The sequence below is a fragment of the Taeniopygia guttata genome, chromosome 2, assembly GCF_048771995.1.
Source record: "Taeniopygia guttata chromosome 2, bTaeGut7.mat, whole genome shotgun sequence".
NCBI lineage: Eukaryota > Metazoa > Chordata > Aves > Passeriformes > Estrildidae > Taeniopygia > Taeniopygia guttata.
Genome location: NC_133026.1, coordinates 116,006,752 through 116,027,193, shown reverse-complemented (window position 1 = coordinate 116,027,193; position 20,442 = coordinate 116,006,752). Strand labels below are relative to the sequence as shown.

Genomic DNA, 20,442 nt, shown 5'->3' with positions numbered 1-20,442 from the left:
CAACATGTGCCATGGGCATATTGTGCCTAGAACCATTTAAATGTAGCAAATGTGGTAAATCAAGGTCTGTATCATCTGTGTCCAACTGGAGGACAAAAACCAGCAGGTGTTGTGTGAAACTCCCTGCAGATACAATGCTGAACATAACCTATGCTAACATAAGTGCTACCTTAACAAGCACACATCTCTTGATAATTCCAGCAAATATTTCTGCTCTAATCAGAAGACCGAATAAAGAACTGATGACCTAAAACAGAGTGTCATATAAAGGAAAGTTTTATTCAGATGTGACAAAAGTCACCCTTTGCCATTTGTTCTTTTTTATAACAAATTAACATTCTCACTGCGAGATCAATTTGCTCAGCAAGTTATCACATTAACCTTCTTAGTAATATTTTTTCAAAGCAGTCTGGGAAATTCACACTTTTTACATACTTGACAAACGACACTGCCTGCTTTTCAACAATCAAAAAGGACCTCAAATTTACAACTGAATACCTTCCCACCACTCACCTTGAATTGGTTCTCTAGAAGGCAATGTAATTCAGATACATTGCATTTATGTACTTCAAACCTGTGGCTATTTACTAGCAGGGAGAAGTTCAAACATTACAGTTCTTGTTGGAGGGAAACTCTGAAGATCAAATTGTATGTTCAAACAATCGCATTTCTCCTCTGTGGTTGCAGTCTTCTGAAATCTGAGAGTCCTGCTGTTGAGACACCCTCCCATAAATCTGAAGAAGGGTAAGTGACCTACCTTAGAAAGCCCGCCTACTTCCAAATAGAAGCAGATAATGAAAACATTCCAGGTGACCCACAGGGCAGTCCACACCGTGTACTAAACACAAAGCCGGATGAGAGCAAAAAAGAGAGAAAAATAAAGCGTTAAGATGAAATTACTTCATACTGAGCAGATCAATAATAAAAAACTGTTATCAATAAGCATTGTTCTTCTGGGAACAGCTGAGAATCGAGAGTTCAAAAAAGGAGCTCCCCCTGCAGAAGTCCCCTAAGAACCACAGGAAATTACAAATTCAATATTCATTGCTGTACTAAATAAATACCAATAAAACAGATTTATTCTTTACAGTTTTACCCTATCCTACTGAAATCAATTAAGTTCAAAATGCTGACTGAAACACTGGTTTTGGGACAGCTCTGAGTAATTTTTAAATCATAATTTACCTTTCTTAAAGAAACTTCCATATAAGAAAAATACCTGAAAGAAGTAAATATTGTTGAAATAACATTTAAATATTATGAAGAAAGATGCAAGAAAAAACCCCACCACCAAACAAAACAGAAGTTCTATTGATTTGGTAATCTAGCTTTTTTTCTTTTTAAACAAATATGTAAAGTGTAAATCTGATCTCTTGAGAGCCTTTCACAGTAAAATGTACTTTATTACATTAAAATTAGCTCACTACTTCTCCAAGCCTTTTACCATAAACCTGATCCCAAAAAGCACGCTTAACAGCTGAACGTATCCATACCTCTTCTGGGCTCTCCAGCATCTTACTGAGCTCATACAGCATGATGGGACATTAATTCGAGTACTCCAAATCCTTTTTTGTCTTTTAACTGTCAGCAGAACAGACTGCATAATTTCTTTATGGATGCACTGTTTACTGACATACAGCTGTACCCTATTCCCAAGGAACTCTCCAGGCACTCCACCTAAGAAGCATCTCATCCTGATGGGCCAAGTGTCCACGCAGCCATGCTGGAGCTACATCCACCAGAACAAGGGCAGTGAGCAGCAGCACTGCCACTTCACATTTACACACTTGGAGCCTTCACAGTGGGGAACTGCTGCTAAGAGCTTTTGCAAGTCTACTTAGCTGTGGCCAGATGAGGGTTAGTACCTATTGTTTTGCTTCAATATAATCATTAAAGTTCCACATACTGAACTACAATGCATTGCACAGGTGCAATCAGTTTGGTTTTCTTGGGCAGTTTTGGGTTTTGCTCCCCTCTTCATTCTTCTCCCTGTCACATATAATGAAAGGTTCATGTACAGAGGATGGAATTTTTTCCCCACCTTGATTACTCCCCCCTGCATAGGGCCATTTCTGCACATCAAAAAGGTTGACTTCTTTAATATAATTTCTTCAGAGGTATGTAGGGAGTTGGGCAATGGCCCAAAACAAGAGTAACACTCCTGGGCCATTTCCTCTGTCTTACAAAGGGCAGTGTGACAACTGAAGACTGGGTTATTATAGAATAGACAAAGCTGTTGTGGTCTGTGAGCAATATGAGGTCTGTACTGTTCATACGACCAAGCTGGAGCATATCACATTTTACTATATTTGCTGACTTTGTAGTTACTTGATGCCATCATCAACTACTGATTTTCTGACATTTATATTCAGAACATTATGTGCAGAGAGTTAAAAATTAATGAACAACTCATACAATCCAAATTGCATGGAAAAAGCAGAATTTAGACTATTTGGAAGTATTCTCCTTTTTAAGAAAGAATTTTTTATTTCTCTATGAACTAAATCTGTCACCACAACAAAAGGAATTCTATTTGATCTTCCAGGCCAAGCCAAATCTGTTAATGGCCTCATTCTGTCCAATGGGCACCTATGCAAGCAAAAACTGTCAGAGCCTGCTTTCCCAGGCCAGGCTATGCTGTTTCACACATTTAGGACTAGTTTGGTTCCTGATCCACCATGAGGATAAAAAGTGAAAAGAAAGAGAAGCTGAAAGAGAAACTGAAAGTGCATGTGCAAACTAGATGTGAACATTGAAACCCAGCTGCTGTGTATGGAGAGGCTTTTCCTACACTCTCACTGAGCTCTGATCTGTCAGAGAGATAAATTTGAGCTCCGTTTGTTTTGTAAACACAACAATTACATTATATTCAGTAATTAGTACTATATAATTTTTTAAGTAGGAAAGTTGTTTTCTTCTTGGATATTCAAGATGCAAATTCTTTCCTTGCATAGTTTTATAGGTACTTAAGGAAAGGTTATAAGACAGCAAAGGCAAGAAAGAAAAATTAGGATATGTCAGAATTTGGGTTGTGCATGCCAACTTCATTTTTCTATTTTGTGGCTGCACAATACAATCCAAACATTAGCAAAATCATCAGAGATATATTTTTATTTTAAAATATCTTACCTCCCCTAACACATTTTATGAACTTCTTTTCTCCTTGTAGCTCAGACCCTGCTCTGAGGACAGAATATTAATTTCCTCATGAGGTTTACTAAGATGCTCCTCTCTGTAATGTGTGAGAGCTGCACAAACATTAACTAATTTATTTTATGTTATAAGGGAATGATACAGCTCAGAATGCAAACAAGGTTCTGATACATGCAGAGATTACATTTAGAAGTATTCCTAAATTATAACCATCCAACTTGAGGTCCTTAAGTGTTCATTTTTCAGAATGCTTGAGGTTATACACTCAGTTTATAAACACAGAGTACAGCTCCCTGTGGCTGAACGTGCAGCATTTCTGCGAATCAGACCACAAGGTCTCAAGACAAGAATCCAGAATGCAAGGGGAAATCAAAGCATCTGACAGGTTTTGTTAAACTGATTAACTTTGTGTCAAAAGAGGTTTCAGTGGTTGAGAGCAGAGATAAAATTCAGCTACCAAGCACAGCCTTCACAGCAAAAGCAATCCTTTTTTCTTGGTAGCACGTGCCTTAGTTTTCCCATTGTCTTCTGTTTTCTGAAAATCTGGTTTTTATTCTACATATATGATCACCAGAAAATCCCCAAATGTCTATCCTTTTCACTGAAACTGAGGCAAAAATGTAAGAATTAGTAGGTACCTATCTAGTTCAAATCTGCAAATATATAAAACAACCATAGTAAGACTGAACAGAAGGGCTTTAAAAACAACTTTTCTAACATTTTGAGTGTGTCTTTCTGAAAAAAAATTGTAATACTTTCTGACATTATATGCATTGAATAAATTTATATGTATATACCTTTTAGGTTAAAAAAACTCCACCAAGCAATATTCCATTATGTGGCATCACAATGACACCTGCTTGAGTCATTAAGAAAGGTGCTACTTTTAGATCCATGATGCAGATTTCTTATTTTTGCTAGCAGAGCAACAGTCCAAATTGACATCTTCTGTGTGAAGGGACAGGTTGTGGTTGCTGGCAATTTTCTCTCAGCGTAGGAATGGTTAAGGTCTGAGACATCTGGTCCACACAGACTCTCAGGTTTCACATCCCTCCCAGGCACCTAACCTGCTTCATGATCTGACCTGCTATTTAACCTTTATCACTCCATGTCCTGGACATTATCCTGTCCATCCTGCTGGGTCTGCTCACTCTTACTTCCCCACATCCAGCAATTCCTGCCTACTTCTTTGGCCACCCACATTCTGACTACCCCAGCTCAGCTGGCCTCATACTCAGTGGCACAACCCTCACCATATCTGGCGTGAAAAAGGACTTTTCCACACAGGTTGAATCAATGAGAAGAGTTGGTATTTTTATTTTATAACTCAAATGATGCACCACTTAAAAATCACCTAGACTTGTTTGTAACAGATCTCTTCTAGAAGAAGGACCTAGGACCAGGTCATAATCTTTGCTTATTTCTCTCCATGATGCACTATATCTTTTCCTACTCTTGTCTTTTACACAAATGATTGTATATGATGTGGAGTGAGGAAGTATTTGAAGTATTACTGATAATGTGGAGGGAGTACTCACTAAACCTTATAGGTTGAACATCTAATAAATATCCCCTTTCATAATATCAGCCTCTCTGCAAGAGTGAGATTTCTATACCTCTTGACTCTACAATCACATTGAAACCAATGCAGAGATATATTTCATATATCATTGAAATGCAAACATTTCTAGAGTTAAAACATTTGCACTGGATGGACACAATGTCACAAGAACAACTGGTTAAGGTTAAATAAAAAAGGGAATTTTCTAGTTTTGAATATTACAAGGAATGTGGGATAAGTTTAGCTTTAATGAATAAACTATCTCAAGAGTATATTTAAATCTGAAGTGCAGCAACTACTCTGACAGCGTCAGTCATGGCATGAGAGGGAAGGAATGTTGGCTTGGGGAAACTTCAAGGGAAAGCAGCAACTACTGAGTTGTCAAACCATCCCCCTATAATACCTGGCATCAGTTTGCAGAACCTTATTAGCCATATTTATGAAAGGTGGCAAGGGAAGTGACATAAATCAGCACAATGGAGCAGGAACAACACAGGACTTACCAGGAATGATAGTCAATGAGTAATTTTGGAAGCCTAAATATTTCACTATGTTTTCACCGACTGTATAACATTTGCTTGAATACTGAATAAAGTATCCTATACAGCCCTTCTTCTGCTGTTCTGGTTTTTTATTTGTTTGGGTTTTTTTTTTTTTTTTTTAAGAAAGTCTTTCTTGGCTTTTCATTCATTGCCTATGTATCATATTATTTAATGGAATACATTAAGGCAAGTAAAGGAGAAATTTCCACCATAGATTCTCCCTATTTAAATGTATTCTTTTCATCCCTCGCTATTTATTAACACATTTTTTTCAGCTTTGAGCCTGGCTTTTGCAATTTTAGCTATATGACTCATCATTCAGAAGCCTTTTGAAGTCCCATATCAGAAGTAGCAGAGGGAGAAGATCCCCAGCTTTAACAAGCATCCTGTCATCATCATGAATCAATTTTAACAGCTTGAAAATCTTGCTGGTGAAAGCAAGATCTACTAAGAAAGGAAAAGCATGAACAAGGAAATGGATCATAGCAGAGCTCTGGAGCTTCATGACAAGAGTGCAACAGCATAGTCAGAATTGAAATTCATCTGTTTCTTTCTTCTTTGCAAATGTTTGGGTAAGTTTCAAATGAGCTAATATGGGAAAATTAGAAATCAGCTCTGCACTTTTATGCCCCCTGGGAACTTTGCACATATTTAATTCAGTCACAAAACATTCAAATACTGAAAATAGCACATCCGCTTAGTGACAGGACAAATTGTTCACAACATTTATCTAAAGTACTAATTAATACAAACCTATTAGAAATAATTATTGGATTTGAACTAATTAGGACACTTGGAGTCAATGTTGTCACTCCCTCTCTCCCTGTTTCCTAAGCTCTGAGGACTTGGAATTTTAAGTATGAACAAGTGAAATTCCAAATTTATTTCAGAGTCACCATCCATATAGTCCTGTATCTGAGGGACTGTAGGCAGTGAACATTAACCACTATCTTTAACTACTTGGAATGAGAATTCTATTCAACAGAGATGCCTCATGTATCAGCCACAGCATGTCAGCTCTCAGATAGTGAGACTTATTTTTGGTAGAAAGCTCTCATGATAAATTTTATGTCACTCACACTAATTTCTTTATTCAGGCTTCTAATCTACAATGACTATGCCTATGGTGCAGCTTATGTGGCCACAAAATCCTAGTGATAAACTGGCCAAGCTAGGTTCAATGGCAGTGGAAGAGTCAGAAGCATGAAACTGCTATTGTTTTTATCAGTTTCTATTGCAGCCCTCACTGAACTCCTTGGCTCTATGTACCTGCAACAAAAGCCTGCTCAACTGTGCCTGCAGAAGCAGTTTCATATTTGACTGCAGTATAGATGTGATTCAAGTTATGGCCCTACATGTATTACATTTATTCACTTAGTTTCCCATTCTTTACATATTTTAAAATTTGAGGAGACTGAACATGACATACACAACATTCTTATGACAAAGTGAAAGCTTTTGTGTAACTTCACTTGTCAGGGAAACCTTCAGGCACAGAATTCATTGCACAGAAGATAGATTAAAGACATTCTCTTGAGGTTAAATGATGGCTCTAGAGCTGATCAGCTGAAGTCAAGATCATCACCAGAGTATGAGATTATCATGAGGATAATTTGTGTGCAATTAATTGTGTGGAGACAGTTTACAGAAGTAAACCATTGTATCTGACAAGATTCTCTCTTTACTTCAGTTTTTTCATATTGTGATGGGATCATCTGCATTAGTTAAGCTGATTTCCAGGGACATCTTCTGGAAAAGACAGTGGATAATAAGCATAATTTTCTTGAAGCAATTAGTTACTTTTTCAGTTAAACTTGATTAAACTTAATCTAAACCAGAAGCTTCATCAACTAGAGTACATAAAAGCATGATGCAAAATACTTCAGCCATAGACACAGTACCAAATTCTTGGGATACCAACCACTAATGAATCCAGGGGCCTAGATGTGGCTGAAAGTAGACCTAAGAACATGGAAGGCCATGAAGCCTTTCCATAAGTTTGAAGCCTAATTCACCACTCAGAACCTTGGTAAGAATCTTTCTGCATTGTGTTTAATACTGAAATTCAGAACACTACTGAAGATTTGCATTAAACAGATTTTAAAGTTAGGAGTAAAAGTTTACAGGTGGACTTTTGCTCAGTGAATACAGCCAGTATGCAGCTGGCACTGGTAGGGGTCTTTACTGCCAATATCACTGACTCCTTCTGGGGACAGTGGACAAAGCTAAACTGTGGCTGGCACAGCCCTAGGAAGCCCAACTTCTGGGGAGCATGTGTTGACATAGACTGGAAGATCCTTAGGCTATGCTCAATAAGAACTTCAAACTGGTGTAACTCCATGCACTTTTCTCCTTCCTCTGGCTAATTTTTCCCATTTCCCCTCTCCCATCTCCTGGAACAAGCAAAGCGCATCAAAGAGCTGACCTACACTTAAATTAACACCAGTAAAGAAAATTGTTGCTCTTAACCTGGATCTGGTTTGACAGTTTATCAAGTGGTTGAACTGGAACCTGTGCTGGTGCAATCAGAGGAACAGCACAGGGACTGAAGGCAGCAGCTGAGCAAAGGGAGTTTTGCTTATGCTGGCTTGAGGTATTCGCTGAATTCAACCTGAGGGCAAGGCTAGGCATGAGGCTGAACTGACAAGTTTGGAGTTAGCAACAGGAGAAGTCTTGCAACTCCTCCTTTCCCCTCCACCTCCACACTGCTGTTCATAAACATGCAGTCCCAATCCCTGCCTTATGCCAACCTTGGCAACCATTGGAACCTCACAGACTGGATTCAGGAAACCAGCTTACAAAAAAATCTCCACTTTTTGCTAGGTTGGTTTTCTGACAGCTTAGAATGGAACTGACTTACTGACAGGTCCACTTAATTCCTACCAGAAGTGGGGGAGAGGGTTTGGAGAAGTGTTCAGTCAGAGAACAGTGGGAGCAGGAAGATACTGGGGAGGTGTTTCTTTTGTTTAATTATGACTTTTCTACCTCTACTTTAAAACCACTTTTGTATAGCCTGAAATCTTCAATTACATTGAAAAATATATAGAAACAGTCAACATCTGTTGCATTTCATTTGAAAATTAGAACAGAGCTTGCATCATTGAACAGCACTGAGGGGCAAGAAATTTTGTAGTATCGCATTGAGACATGAATTTCCCACATAATTTTACAGATGCCTACACTCACTTCTTATGCATAAAATGGAGATCATGAAGCAGAAAGGTGAGTCATCAATTCATGGATGCCCCATTCTTCAACCACAGATAATAGATAAAAGCCCTGTTTTTTATATCAATCAATTTCAATTCATTATAGTCTACTTGTAAGCTTAGCTAACATGAGTATAAATCTTGGATGCACTTTTTGCTCATATTTTCTTTTAAGACATGACAAAGAAGTACAGGATTCCAGGCTAGACTAGAAAAGATGAAGCTTTTAAAGTGTTTTTTAATAAGTTTTCCCCAGAGACATTTATTTCATTCCTTTGTGAGGAAAAAGATAACTTTAGCCTCTTAAAATCCATTACTGACAACACAAGCAAAATGTTCCAAATACAGCCATTACTAAGTAAAGGCATAATATTCTTACATTCAAAAATGAACATGGGGGAGGAACAGAGATTTTTGTGTTGGCAGTTTACTTCACAGCTTTGAAATTTCTTTCTATTCCTGGCTATATGGAGAACATAGGAAAAAAAACAACCAAGAAGCTTCTAGTTACAAGCATTTACAATAATTTAGGGTGAAAGCCATAAGTACAGGTCTTGACAAAATTACATGTAAGTGAGAAGGAGACTTCTTTGGAACCCATGGGTCACAGAACCAGAGAAAATTCTATAATCATTTTTCCTCTCTGCTTAAGAGAAAGATGTAGTTAAATATAACTTGGCCATTGCAAATAATGTCCAAAATCTCAAAACAAAAGCTCACTTAGTAGTCCTAAATTTGTAAAAAGACATGGAGACCTCTACATTTTCTACAGAAATACCATCTGGTGTTTTGAAACCAAGAAAAATTGGTTTTGTAATATGACAGATTTTATGGAAAAAAAAACCAAAAAGAAATATAATAAATGAGACTTACCACAACTATATATCGAGGCCTAAACTGGATGGTTCCAAACAAACCCAAAATGACAACTATTATTTGTAGAAAATTGCCAAGGATAGGAGCCCACTGGAAACCCAGGAAGTCAAAGATTTGTCTCTCTAATGCTGCCAGCTGTAAGAAAACACATAAACAGAACATCCACTTTTTAATTATGTGTTGGACAGAACACTCAATATTTTCTTATTTGCACCAGGCTTCACCAGCAAGTGAGCAAAGCTATGCAAACCTTGCTTCTGAAACACCATCACACTCCCTGTCTTTCCCAATTCTTTTTTTACTAAGATTTACTCTCAGCTAAACTCAACTCCAAGTTCCTCAATCTGTTCCTAAAAGCCCAAAAGGCCCAGACAAGTCCCCCACACGGCCCTGTAATCCCAGGGGTTCCTTAATGCAGGAATTAGGGGAGATTGCTGGGAGCTCCTCACTACCTGAGGTACAGACGTAGGCTCAGGAGTGAAAGGCAGTAGAAAATGTTGGAAGACCTCAGAGCAAACTGCTTCAAAACCAACAGCCAAATGAGCCATCTGTGCTCTTCAAAAGCCGCTAAATTACTTTTGGACAACTACAAATCAGAAAGAAATGGTGGCAGCCTAAAAGTTCTTCTGTTGTATTATGGCATTTCGGGTCTGGATCTAGTTGGGTATGAAAAAGGAGGAAACTAAGAAGCATCAGCCCTCATCTTTGCATCAGCACGTGGTTCTTAGGTAATCCTGCATTTCTGAACATTAAACAAAAAAGAAAAACAAAAATTGAGACATAAAATTCCTTCTGCTAACGCATTTGCTACTAAGTTTTGACAATCCAATCCACTGTTCTAAAAGTAGAATATCAACTTTATTAGCAGCATTTTTGTTGGAGTTCAAACTTAGTTCAGTTTTTTTTGCAGCTGTAGCAAGATAATCGTGAGCAGCTAAATAGAAATCTACTGAGAAACAACTGAATTTCTGTGCTTGCTAGAATTTATTAACATCTCCTTGATTTTACTACATTGTTACAAACCCTAAAATTTACTGACATATGCACTTATAATATTTATAACTGAGACAGATGGAGCAAGTGTGGCTTTATGAATATCAACCAAAGTATTATCATATGTGGGTATTTCACATAAACTATTTCATTTCACACATTATGACCAGATTCAATCTTCACCTGCAAGATGAGGCTAGGTGTCACTAGAGCAGAGTGCATTTTTTCTGTACAAAAACCCTCCCTTACAGCAGACATGAAAACCATATTCTCTATGCCGAGCTTAATAAATATGATACATCTAAACAATGAAATTAATAAAAGTTGAATCATCAGCTTGATGCAGCTCCTTTACAATCAGTGAAGTTACACTGACATTTATCAGCTAAACACCTGACCCAGCATGTATAAATGAAAAATCACACAGTACTGTACAAGGATACCCCAAATCCCATGTGCAGGACAGTAAAGAGAGCTCTTTGGCACAGGAGGAACTTACAGTTTATGGTCTAACAACAACATACTAAGAGTCCTGTCTCACATAGGAAGGTATTAATGACATCCATGACTAGAACCAGAGACTTTTTCATTCCCATTACAAGTGGAAATCTCCTGGGTCCGTAAAACAGCTAAAAAAATTCAGAGACCACCAGTTTTCAGAGACAATCTGTCTTCTTCCTGGAGCCCTGACATTAGCAAGCAAGTAGAAGTTGGAGCTGTCAAATCAGACAAGGATTTGCTTAGTGCCTCCTCAGCCCTGACATTCATTGAAACCCTACTGAAGCTTTGGTCTTCACCTGCACTGATATACTGAGTGTGTCCTATCGCACTCCCAGCACTGAAGGCAGCTGGCTTAGCATTGTGTCCATTAAAGTGTCCTTGGCTCTGAAACAGGGCAGCTGTGTGCAAACTACATACTTACCTACTCAAAAGGGCCCTTGGCCATGGGTTTCTCTCTCTTTGGGAAGACCACTGGTTACAATAACCCAAGTTAATGTGACACAAAACTCTAATGGTTCACTAACATACACAATGTCACTGCCTGGCTACTTCCCGAGGCATGAGAATGGTGTCAGGAGCAGAGAGCTTGCCCAGAGTGGGTATTGGGGAAATTCACACTGGTGGGACATGGATGCCATTATGCATTTTATGTAGCTTTGAAACACCTAGAGCTAGCTGAAAGACAGAAGCCTGTAGCACAGATATGAATGTTCAGTATCTGTCCCTTCTTAAACTGACCACTGGGATAAATTTTGAGATCATCACCTTAAATGCCTGAAAAATGCAATACTGGAACATAAATGAACACAACCACTGCACTTTGCCACCAGACTCATGCTAAAAGGCTGAGTGTTCAGCTCATGCCTAAACTGGATCACATAAAAATTTTGCCTTCATGTGCATCTCCCTGATATCTACCAAGCAAGTTCTGAGTACATCCATCAGGCAGGTTTGGGCTCCCACAGAATACCTCAGTGGCCACAAATATAAGGGTACATATGTATATATATTCACCATAGACAGTTACACATTTAAAAAAAATTTGTCTTTCTATGGATTCTTGCATTACTGTGGTTAATGCAAACACCACAGAAAATAAAGTTCAATTTCCTCTCCTGCTGCATACTGAGTTGTCCTAGATTGTAAGGCAAGATGTATTCTATTTGCCATCTGTTGGAGGTGTGGCAGTTATCTTCTGTTAATTGGGCAGTTTTCTTTATCTCTTCCACAAAAAAATCCTCCCACCCCCCTCCCACAGGGAAACATCTGCTGTTAATGGCCTATTGAATGTCACTGCATGACTGATAAAAGTTACAGCATCCCATTGTGAGATGCTCTGCCCAGAAGGAGGAGCCAAGGACTCCTAACTGGATATAATCTGAGTTTTTGGGACACTAGATTTGGCCTTTCCACTGGGTTCCCAGAGGAACAGTTGAGATTTTCAACAGGACCTTCAGAGGAAGCCTACACCCTTCTACAGGACCACTGTTCCAACAGAACCACATCTGCCACTCCAGGAGGACTGCAGCCATTCCAATTTGGACTGCTACCAACACCTTGGCCAGAAGGGTGTCAGTTGTATTCTGACTTTGTCAGTGTTTTGTTTTTTTTCTTTTGAATTATTGCATGTATTTTGGTTTTGGTTTTTTGTTTGTTTGGGTTTTTTTTTTGGGGGGGGGGTTGGGGTTTTTTTCTGTTTTGTTTGGGTTTTTTTTTTTTGTTGGGTTTTTTTTTGTTTTGTTTTTGGTTGTTTTGGTTTTTTTCTCTTTTCCTAATAAGTCTTATTTCTGACTTGGAGTCTCTCACTGGTTTTGCTTTCAAACCAGAACATGAGTTATTCATTCTTCTCCTCCCACTTCCTATCCATTAGGATACCAAGGGAAAGAGCTTCTCTTTGAAGCTGTGTCACAGGCAAAAAATACAAATTTGTATTTCATGAGTCAAAAAGAGAGCACAAGCAGAAACATGAGGGTACAGAGTATTGCCTATGGCACTTGCACAAAACTGGGAGAGTTGCTCATGTTTCTTGCCTGCAGGGCTCGCTCTTTATTTTATATATACTGACAGCATGAAGCCACTGAAGGAGCCCTGGAAGCAGGATGCCAAGCATACAGTACCACTCCTTCCCCACTAAGAAGTGCTTTCACCATCAGGCTATGCAGAAAGACTTTCCTACACAGGTAAGTCTCATTTATCCTGCTCTTGTCACCAATGCAGTAATTTCTCTCATCCCCAAAGCCCACAGAATACATTAGCATGGGTGATGCACGGGAAAGGGGAATCTAAAGAAAAGAAAGAGGTAGGAGGCACGTCTTTCCTCCTTAAATTGCTACTCTCTTCTAAATTATAACACCTTGCAGGCAAAACAGGCAGAAGTTAAAAAGCTAATAATTCATTTTCATGGCTGAGGAAATATATTAAGATCTGTTTTCTTTATACCATGAGCAATATGGACTGAATAGAGGAAACATCTGACTGCTGCTGTTCTTATGTCTAGTATAGTATCCAAGAAGCAGTGAAGGCCACAAAGTTTTTAGCTCTGTGCAAATGAAAAAGCAATCCCTAACACAGGCTTTGATTCAGGTGATTTGACAAACATCTTCAGAATAAAGGGGAGGAAACAGGCATCTGTGAACATTTACGTGCTGGTTTTGCACAGATATGAAGAGCCTATACTAGTGATATTTGCCCAAATCCAAAATCTCTGTGTCCATCAGTGGCTACCACACTAGCCTAGATTCTATGAAAGATGGTTTGACTTGGAGTTAGGTGCATATGAGTACTTCAAAATGTTACACCAGAAACATTTTGATTATAAGGAGGCTGTGTTTCTCAACAAGAATTTTCTTTTTCTCAACAAGACATTTTCCCACATGAATTTCTAATTTCATCATAATTTTCAGATACTTCTGAAAATAGCCTAAAAAACTGAAACCTAAAGGGAAGAGAGAGGTTCCGAAAATTAACTGACTCCACTTCTTCCAGTGCTAGAAAACAGATAATCAATTTAGTAAGGCAGAGGAGCTTGAAGCTGCAGCTGGGATATGCTAAATGTGTCTGAGGTCCTCTGAGGGCTTACTGTCATTTAAGTTCCCTTCCAAGTTGGGGAGAGGCTGCACCTCCACTGCTTGTGACAGCTAAGAGAACAAAGTTTGTGACTGTCCATAATAAATTGTTGTTTGATACTTTTTTAAAATGAGTAACATAGAAGTGGAATAAAAACCCAAACCTTTCTTGCAAATATAAGAGGAGGGTTTGTTTTGGCAACTTAGATATTAGGAATATATTTTAATGAAAGCTATGTCCAGCTGAGTGAAATACTTTCATGAGAACTTAAAAAAATCTATCAAAGTTGATAGGAAATAACATTTTCTTATCATAACAACACTTGCAAAAGGATGCATATTTCTTATTACAGCTGGCAAGGGAGTGCTTTGTTATTTAGTCATCATCATCACAGACAATTTTGTAATGCAAAGTGCATGACTCGGGAGACCAGTACTAGCAGTAAAATGCTCTAGTGGGACTGTAGCACTTCACTTAATGAAGTCTTGGGTTTTTACCTCTTTGATTCGCTAAGTCTTCCAAACATTTCCCATTTCCTACTTCCTGCAGAGCACAAGGAAAAGGTACTAAGCTGTAAGATGGGGCTGCAATAAAGTTATTCAGGGTGAACTTTCTCTTCCAGCTGTGCTCAAGCCCTTTTTTATTGAGAGCAGCAAAAGCTTCAAGTGAACTAAACTGTTTGAATTCTGAGCTTCTTCATCTAGAGGGGTCAACCAGATGTACAGGACAATTGAAACCTCCTGAACAGAAAAAATAGTTGCAACTGTACCACTAATGTTTCACAAGCAGTTTAAGGCAAAGGAATACTAAAATAAAAGGCAATGCTGCATAGGATTTGCAGAAAGAAACCACCAAGATGTTCCTCATCAATAGAGAAAGCAAAAAACATTTTTGAGAGAAGGCTTCAACAGGGTGCCCTGTGAATTAAACCCCTCCTCTAAATTCTCAGGTCCTATTATACTTCAAAATACATATCAGAAGCTGTCTGAGTGATGAGACACCTCAGCAGAGTTATAAAGTAAATTTTCGAAATACGTGTTAAAACTCAATTTTCTCTTCTGTCAAAAACATCAAGGAAAACAGTCAGATTTATAGTTTAATGGAAAAGTTTTATAAATGACATGTTAGTTTGAGATTAATAAATAGAACCAAATCCATGACAGAAGTCACTTTATCAAGATGAAGATCATTTCATACAAGAAAAGACCCAAAAGTGTCATGATATAAACAGAAGACTGTAAAATTGCTAAATGTAAAAATAAAATGTTAATGATACAGCTGCAAATTTGATACCCTATAAATTACTAAACTTAAGAAACTGGCAGGCATAATCTGCTCTTCATTTGATGTTAAAAAATTGCTTCAATCTGTCATGTAAAACAATCCCTAGAAATTATAGCAACCAGAAAAATATCAGTAGTATCTAACAAACTTGTATTTGAGAAATCTAACAAAGATCAAAGAAATATTTAATAACTGAAGAGGTGTAAAACTATATAGCTTTGAAATAATTTTTGAAAATAAAACAATTATACAAGCTAGAGGTAAAAAAAAGGAGAAAAATTATGACTTCGCAAATGGACACTGTTACTGTTACAAATGGCTTTCAAAAATTAAAATAGTATAGAAAAAATGGTGAATAAAAAAGTTACTGTTCATAGCATTCATTTTCTAAATTCAGGCCAGGAATTAGCTGTAACATTTGAATTATGCATGTAAAACTCAGAGTTGGCTGATATTGCTTATACTTATCACAGAAGTTCCAGGGCACAGTGCATCGTCTGTACTAACTGCTGCTTCTAAGGATAAAGATGTTTTCTCCAAAATTCTCATCTTCATCTAATGATCATAAACTTAACCTTTAGCTTCAGGAAGAGTTTCCTGGACATGATGAATCTCTGAGGATTGTTGGCCTTTTTACCATTGCCACTGGTTCCATTGTGCTGTGCTGAATTAAAATTTAGTCCAGTTTGGCAGGTGCAGCTGATAAAAACTGAAGTGGTTCCCCAGCCTCCTCCAAAGGAACTCCACCTGCAGCTTTAAGTGCCCTCTGTTCTGAAACCCCAAGATACCTCAGCAGTGCAATCACTTTTTCCTCACCAACTGACTCTCCCATCCCATGCCAACACATCCCACCACATCCTCTCATATCCCTCCTTCATTGTTTTCTTCCCTTCTCTCTTTCTTATTTTGTGCCCAGATTGGTGGGCACTCCCAAAAATCTACACACCAACACAAGGGAGAGGGCGATGGTGAGGCAGGAGAGGAGCAGTGGGAATCTCCTACACCACCTTGCATCCTTTGCATTTGGCTGGAATAGACAAGACCTTGGATCAAGGTCACTCTTAGCACTAGGCACATTTGACTTAAAGTCTGTCTTCACATTCCAGGGTTCTTAGGTGTGTATTTCTTTTTCCTTGACAGATGTTCCACTGAGAAAACATTTTTTTGTAAAACCTTGGGGTGAATGCTCAAAGCTCACATTTGGAAAATATGCACTTTCTAATTTAAGGGGAAAAGACATCAAAAAGCTGCCAAGCTACTCTGGATAAAACCTCAGCATTGGACTGACTTACCACATGATAAACCCCAGGATTTCTAACAGGAAATTAACAGGTGATGAAAGAAGGTTAAAATAAATAAGTAAATAAGTTTCATCAAAGACCAATTGTAATGCATAAACAACTTTTTATACTCCTGTTGTGATATCAGAATTTTACTGACAGACTGACTTCAGTAAAAAGGAAGATAAGATTTAACACCAGAGAAATGCCAGGTTTTTAATGCAGGGGAGAGCATTTAAACCTGAAGAGGAAGGGAGGTGTCAGATGATCACTCTTAGCTGAAGAATGCTATTTAGCAAATTACTGTTCCTCGCTAAATATTACAGCCTCCTTATCTGTAAGTTACCAGCTTTCACTAGAGGCTTCATTACCAAAATGAATGCAGTCAGTGTCACAATTAAATGTTTAACTTTCACTTAGATCACTACTTCATAGCTTTGGTGACAGTTAAAGGAATCATCTGACCACAGAGGAAACTCTCATTAGATTTTTTTAATGATCTGCATTCACTTGTCCAGGTGAAATACTAGCTTTGGGGTGATTTTAGGATGGTAATCCCTTATAACAGCTCACTAAATACATTTATAAGACTATGTGTCATGAAGGTTATTGAATGCCAGGAAATATTCTGAGTAAATCACAAATATTTATAGTGAGTCCAGTTTAATGGAGCAAAAGAGAAACTTACTTTTCTGTCAAATAATTGTTGGAGAAGAAAAAACCTGATGATCAAAAGTGCCTTTGCAGTCTTGGTCAGACAGATAGGTAATTGGCTGTCACTTGAGTAATTTTAAATAAAATGTATAGCAAAAGAAATATATGTGCTGAAGGAGCTCGATAAAAGAGCAATAGCCAAGATTAGTGAAGGCCAAAGCATAAAATCGAAGAAAAGAAAGGCAGGTTCAATACGAAATACGTTGTCTTTTTAAGACAGCCTGTGCTGCTTTTCAACAGCAAATGCTATTCTTATTCAGCTGTTCAACTCATATGGAAAACACTCAGATTTAAGTAAAGGTTTTCCCACCATTCTGGTAACTGCTTTGGTGAATGAGTTCAGTGGAGGGTGATGGTAGTGACAGCACATAATATTACTGAAGACATGGTATTTTAACAAAACAAAAATTTCTGATGAGAAAAAAAAATTCACACCTCAATACTGTACCAGTTGTTCTTTGATAAATGTTTAAGAAAAAGCCAGATAAAGAGAAAGCAGTATATGTTTAATGATTTTTGAAAGCCAATACACTGCTCTAACAACTCAGAACCAAAATAACCCACTATATGAATTGCAAAGAAGTCAATCTCATCAGGTAATTTGGACCCTAGTATAAAAAAAAGAGCTGGTAAATGCCAGACCTTTAAAACCTATAAATGCAATTAGAGGGTGCCGAAAATATTCTTTTGTCCGCATTTTAACAAATATATACATATATTTAATATCAGACAGACACATTATCATTCTTCATCACATTATCATCACATTAACATTATCAGACAGACACAAAACAAAAGTAATTCTAAATACAAAACTGTTTTTCTAATTATGTGTACTGCAAAAGTCTTGAAACTACACTGGTAATGTACAGGAAGATTTTGAGTGATGGATTTGATATTATATTGTTATATTATATTTCAATATCATAATATATTATAATATTGATACGATATTTCATCAAACTGAGCCCAGACCTCTAGTTTTGTCTCTAACAAAGCTCACATGAAGTCAAAAGAAGCCATGACTGCATCAAGGCTGCTTGGTCTGGCTCAGAAAGGCAATAGCAAATTATTTAAGAATCTCATCAGCATGAGAAGAAGAGTTTAATATTTATTCTGCAGGGTTGCCTGACTGCAGTGATATAAAAGGTGGCATCAGATAGTTCCAGTTCCCAGCACACTGTGGGTGCCAGGGTTATATGTCTGAGGCTGATGGCTACATCTGTACCAAACAGACCCCATAAAAATGCAGTTACAGTCTGTGGGTAGCCATGATAGGGAAGAAGCCAGCTATTGTAATAAAACCCCATAGCGCCAACTCGTTACAGGACAGTGATTTAAGATTGAATTTCAACCCTCCAATGAAGCTGTAACTGATCCCAAAACACTAAAGTCAAGCCCCTTGGCTGCTTGACCTATAAAATCCTTCAAACAACTGGAATGAACGTGCTTATAATGGCATTTAAGGCTCCCTTGGTTGTTTCATTTAAATGCCAGCCCACATACTGCAAAAGACAGTGTAAGACTTGGTTATAGGTTAAAAATCTTTAAATTAATGAAAAAGTCCATGTCAAAAGATACTAGAGAGATTGGAAAAGCAAATTACAATTGACTTCTTTATAATTATATCAAGCTGCATATATGGTGGATTTCATCCAAAAGAAAGTTTTCATTTGCGGCCCCATTATGTACCTTCACATCTTCAAATACTACAATTGTAATGGAGTTTTTTATTTATTTCCACATTTGAACATATCCAGTTAATCTCTGTTCCTTTACAGGCTTTCTCAATGCACTGGTTTAAGACACGGTGAAGTACTTACTGACAAAATAACAAAAGTGAGAATTGAACAGGTTTACTACTTATTTGAATTCTCAAGGCATAGCAGGCAAGGTAAGGAGGTAACAGATAAGGAGTTAACTTGATAACAATGAAACTGACAGCCCTAGGTTCCTCCTAGATACTGATGACTATGGAATCCAGTTTAAAAATAGAAAAGCGAGAAAAATGAGTGAAAAGAAAAAGCTGGGAAAGCAGGATCTGTAGCCAACCCATCCAGAGCATGAAGAGTCTGTGAGGGAAGAGATGCTGAGATGAGTACCCAGAATGCAAGGTGAAAGAAGAATTGAAATCCCTGTAAGGTAAACAAGTAAAAACAGTATTTAGAGCCTCTAGTAGATGAATATCATGCTCCTTCTTGCCAAAGAGCAATTCTCTACTCTTGAAATAAGTCTCTTTTATGACTCTTTAAAGCCCTCCAAATCTGTGTTTTAATGCAGACTCCAAAGGAAGACAGAAATTAAACCAGCTGTAGCTCTCCTTCCATGACTAACTCTACTTCCATGACATGTTCAGAGCTCACATGGAACTGGACAAGTTGTAAAATTAGAAGTCCAAATTTAACAAACTAAAATTATTTTATATGAGCCTTTGGCATGAAATATCAAATGGCACAAATTGACTCATGCCAGATTTTGAGAAACATATGATTTCCCACAGGATGGTGCATCTTGTGTTTAGTTTGTGGTTCCAAAAAGGCAGTGTATCTTTAATCACCAGCTCTCTTCAGGCAAAATAAAGTATTAAGCCAAGGCAGCCAAGTAAAAAAAATCATGTGTTGGCTGTTACCCCTAATTTGAGCCACAGCACAGAGCCTTATTTCCACAGCAGGCAGGAGTTCAGATGTCTGCCTGGATAATCTTTCCAATATTTTCCCCCAGAAAACATCTCTCCAATGTATCTCTCGAATGACAGCCAAGCAAAAGCAGAAGAACAAGAGACTGCTTATATTCAATGGATACACAAGAAGAAAAAAAAAGGCACTTTAGCACCAGCTCAGAAGTCTGACAGCATGTCTAAATAGGTCCCTGCACTGCAAGTCATTCACTTGCTCTCAAATGCCAATTTCAAGCATAGTAGCAACACTCATGGATCCTTTGACTCTGTCATTGCATGTGATGAGACTGCATTGATGTTGCCATTGCACTGACAAGAAGACTCTCCGATACTGGATCATTTCATGTTGTCATGTAAAATACAGAAATAGCCTTCTTTGTTTACAACATAGCAAAAACATCCCTCCACCTCCTGAGTTATTTGGCCAGGAAGAAGGGCTGGAATAGGACTGAATAAGTAGCATGACAAATATTTTGACCTCATGTTACCTTAAGTAATTAAGGTAATTAATTAATTAATTAATAATTAATCAACAAAGATTATTGTATTAATAACTTCCAATAGAGGGCTATATGATTTTTTTTTT

At 37.8% G+C, this 20,442-nt stretch overlaps 1 protein-coding gene across 7 annotated transcripts in view; it reads right to left on the bottom strand.

Moving 5' to 3' along the window:
* Positions 1-20,442, bottom strand: part of NKAIN3 (sodium/potassium transporting ATPase interacting 3) — a 332,888-nt gene that overhangs the window by 167,389 nt on the left and 145,057 nt on the right. For all 7 annotated transcript variants that reach the window (XM_072924689.1, XM_072924691.1, XM_072924690.1 and 4 more), the window contains 2 exons: positions 9,339-9,476; positions 758-838 (listed from right to left, as the gene is read on the bottom strand). In XM_072924689.1, coding sequence (XP_072780790.1) covers positions 758-838; positions 9,339-9,476 — 219 coding nt within the window. The remainder of the gene's footprint in view (positions 1-757; positions 839-9,338; positions 9,477-20,442) is intronic.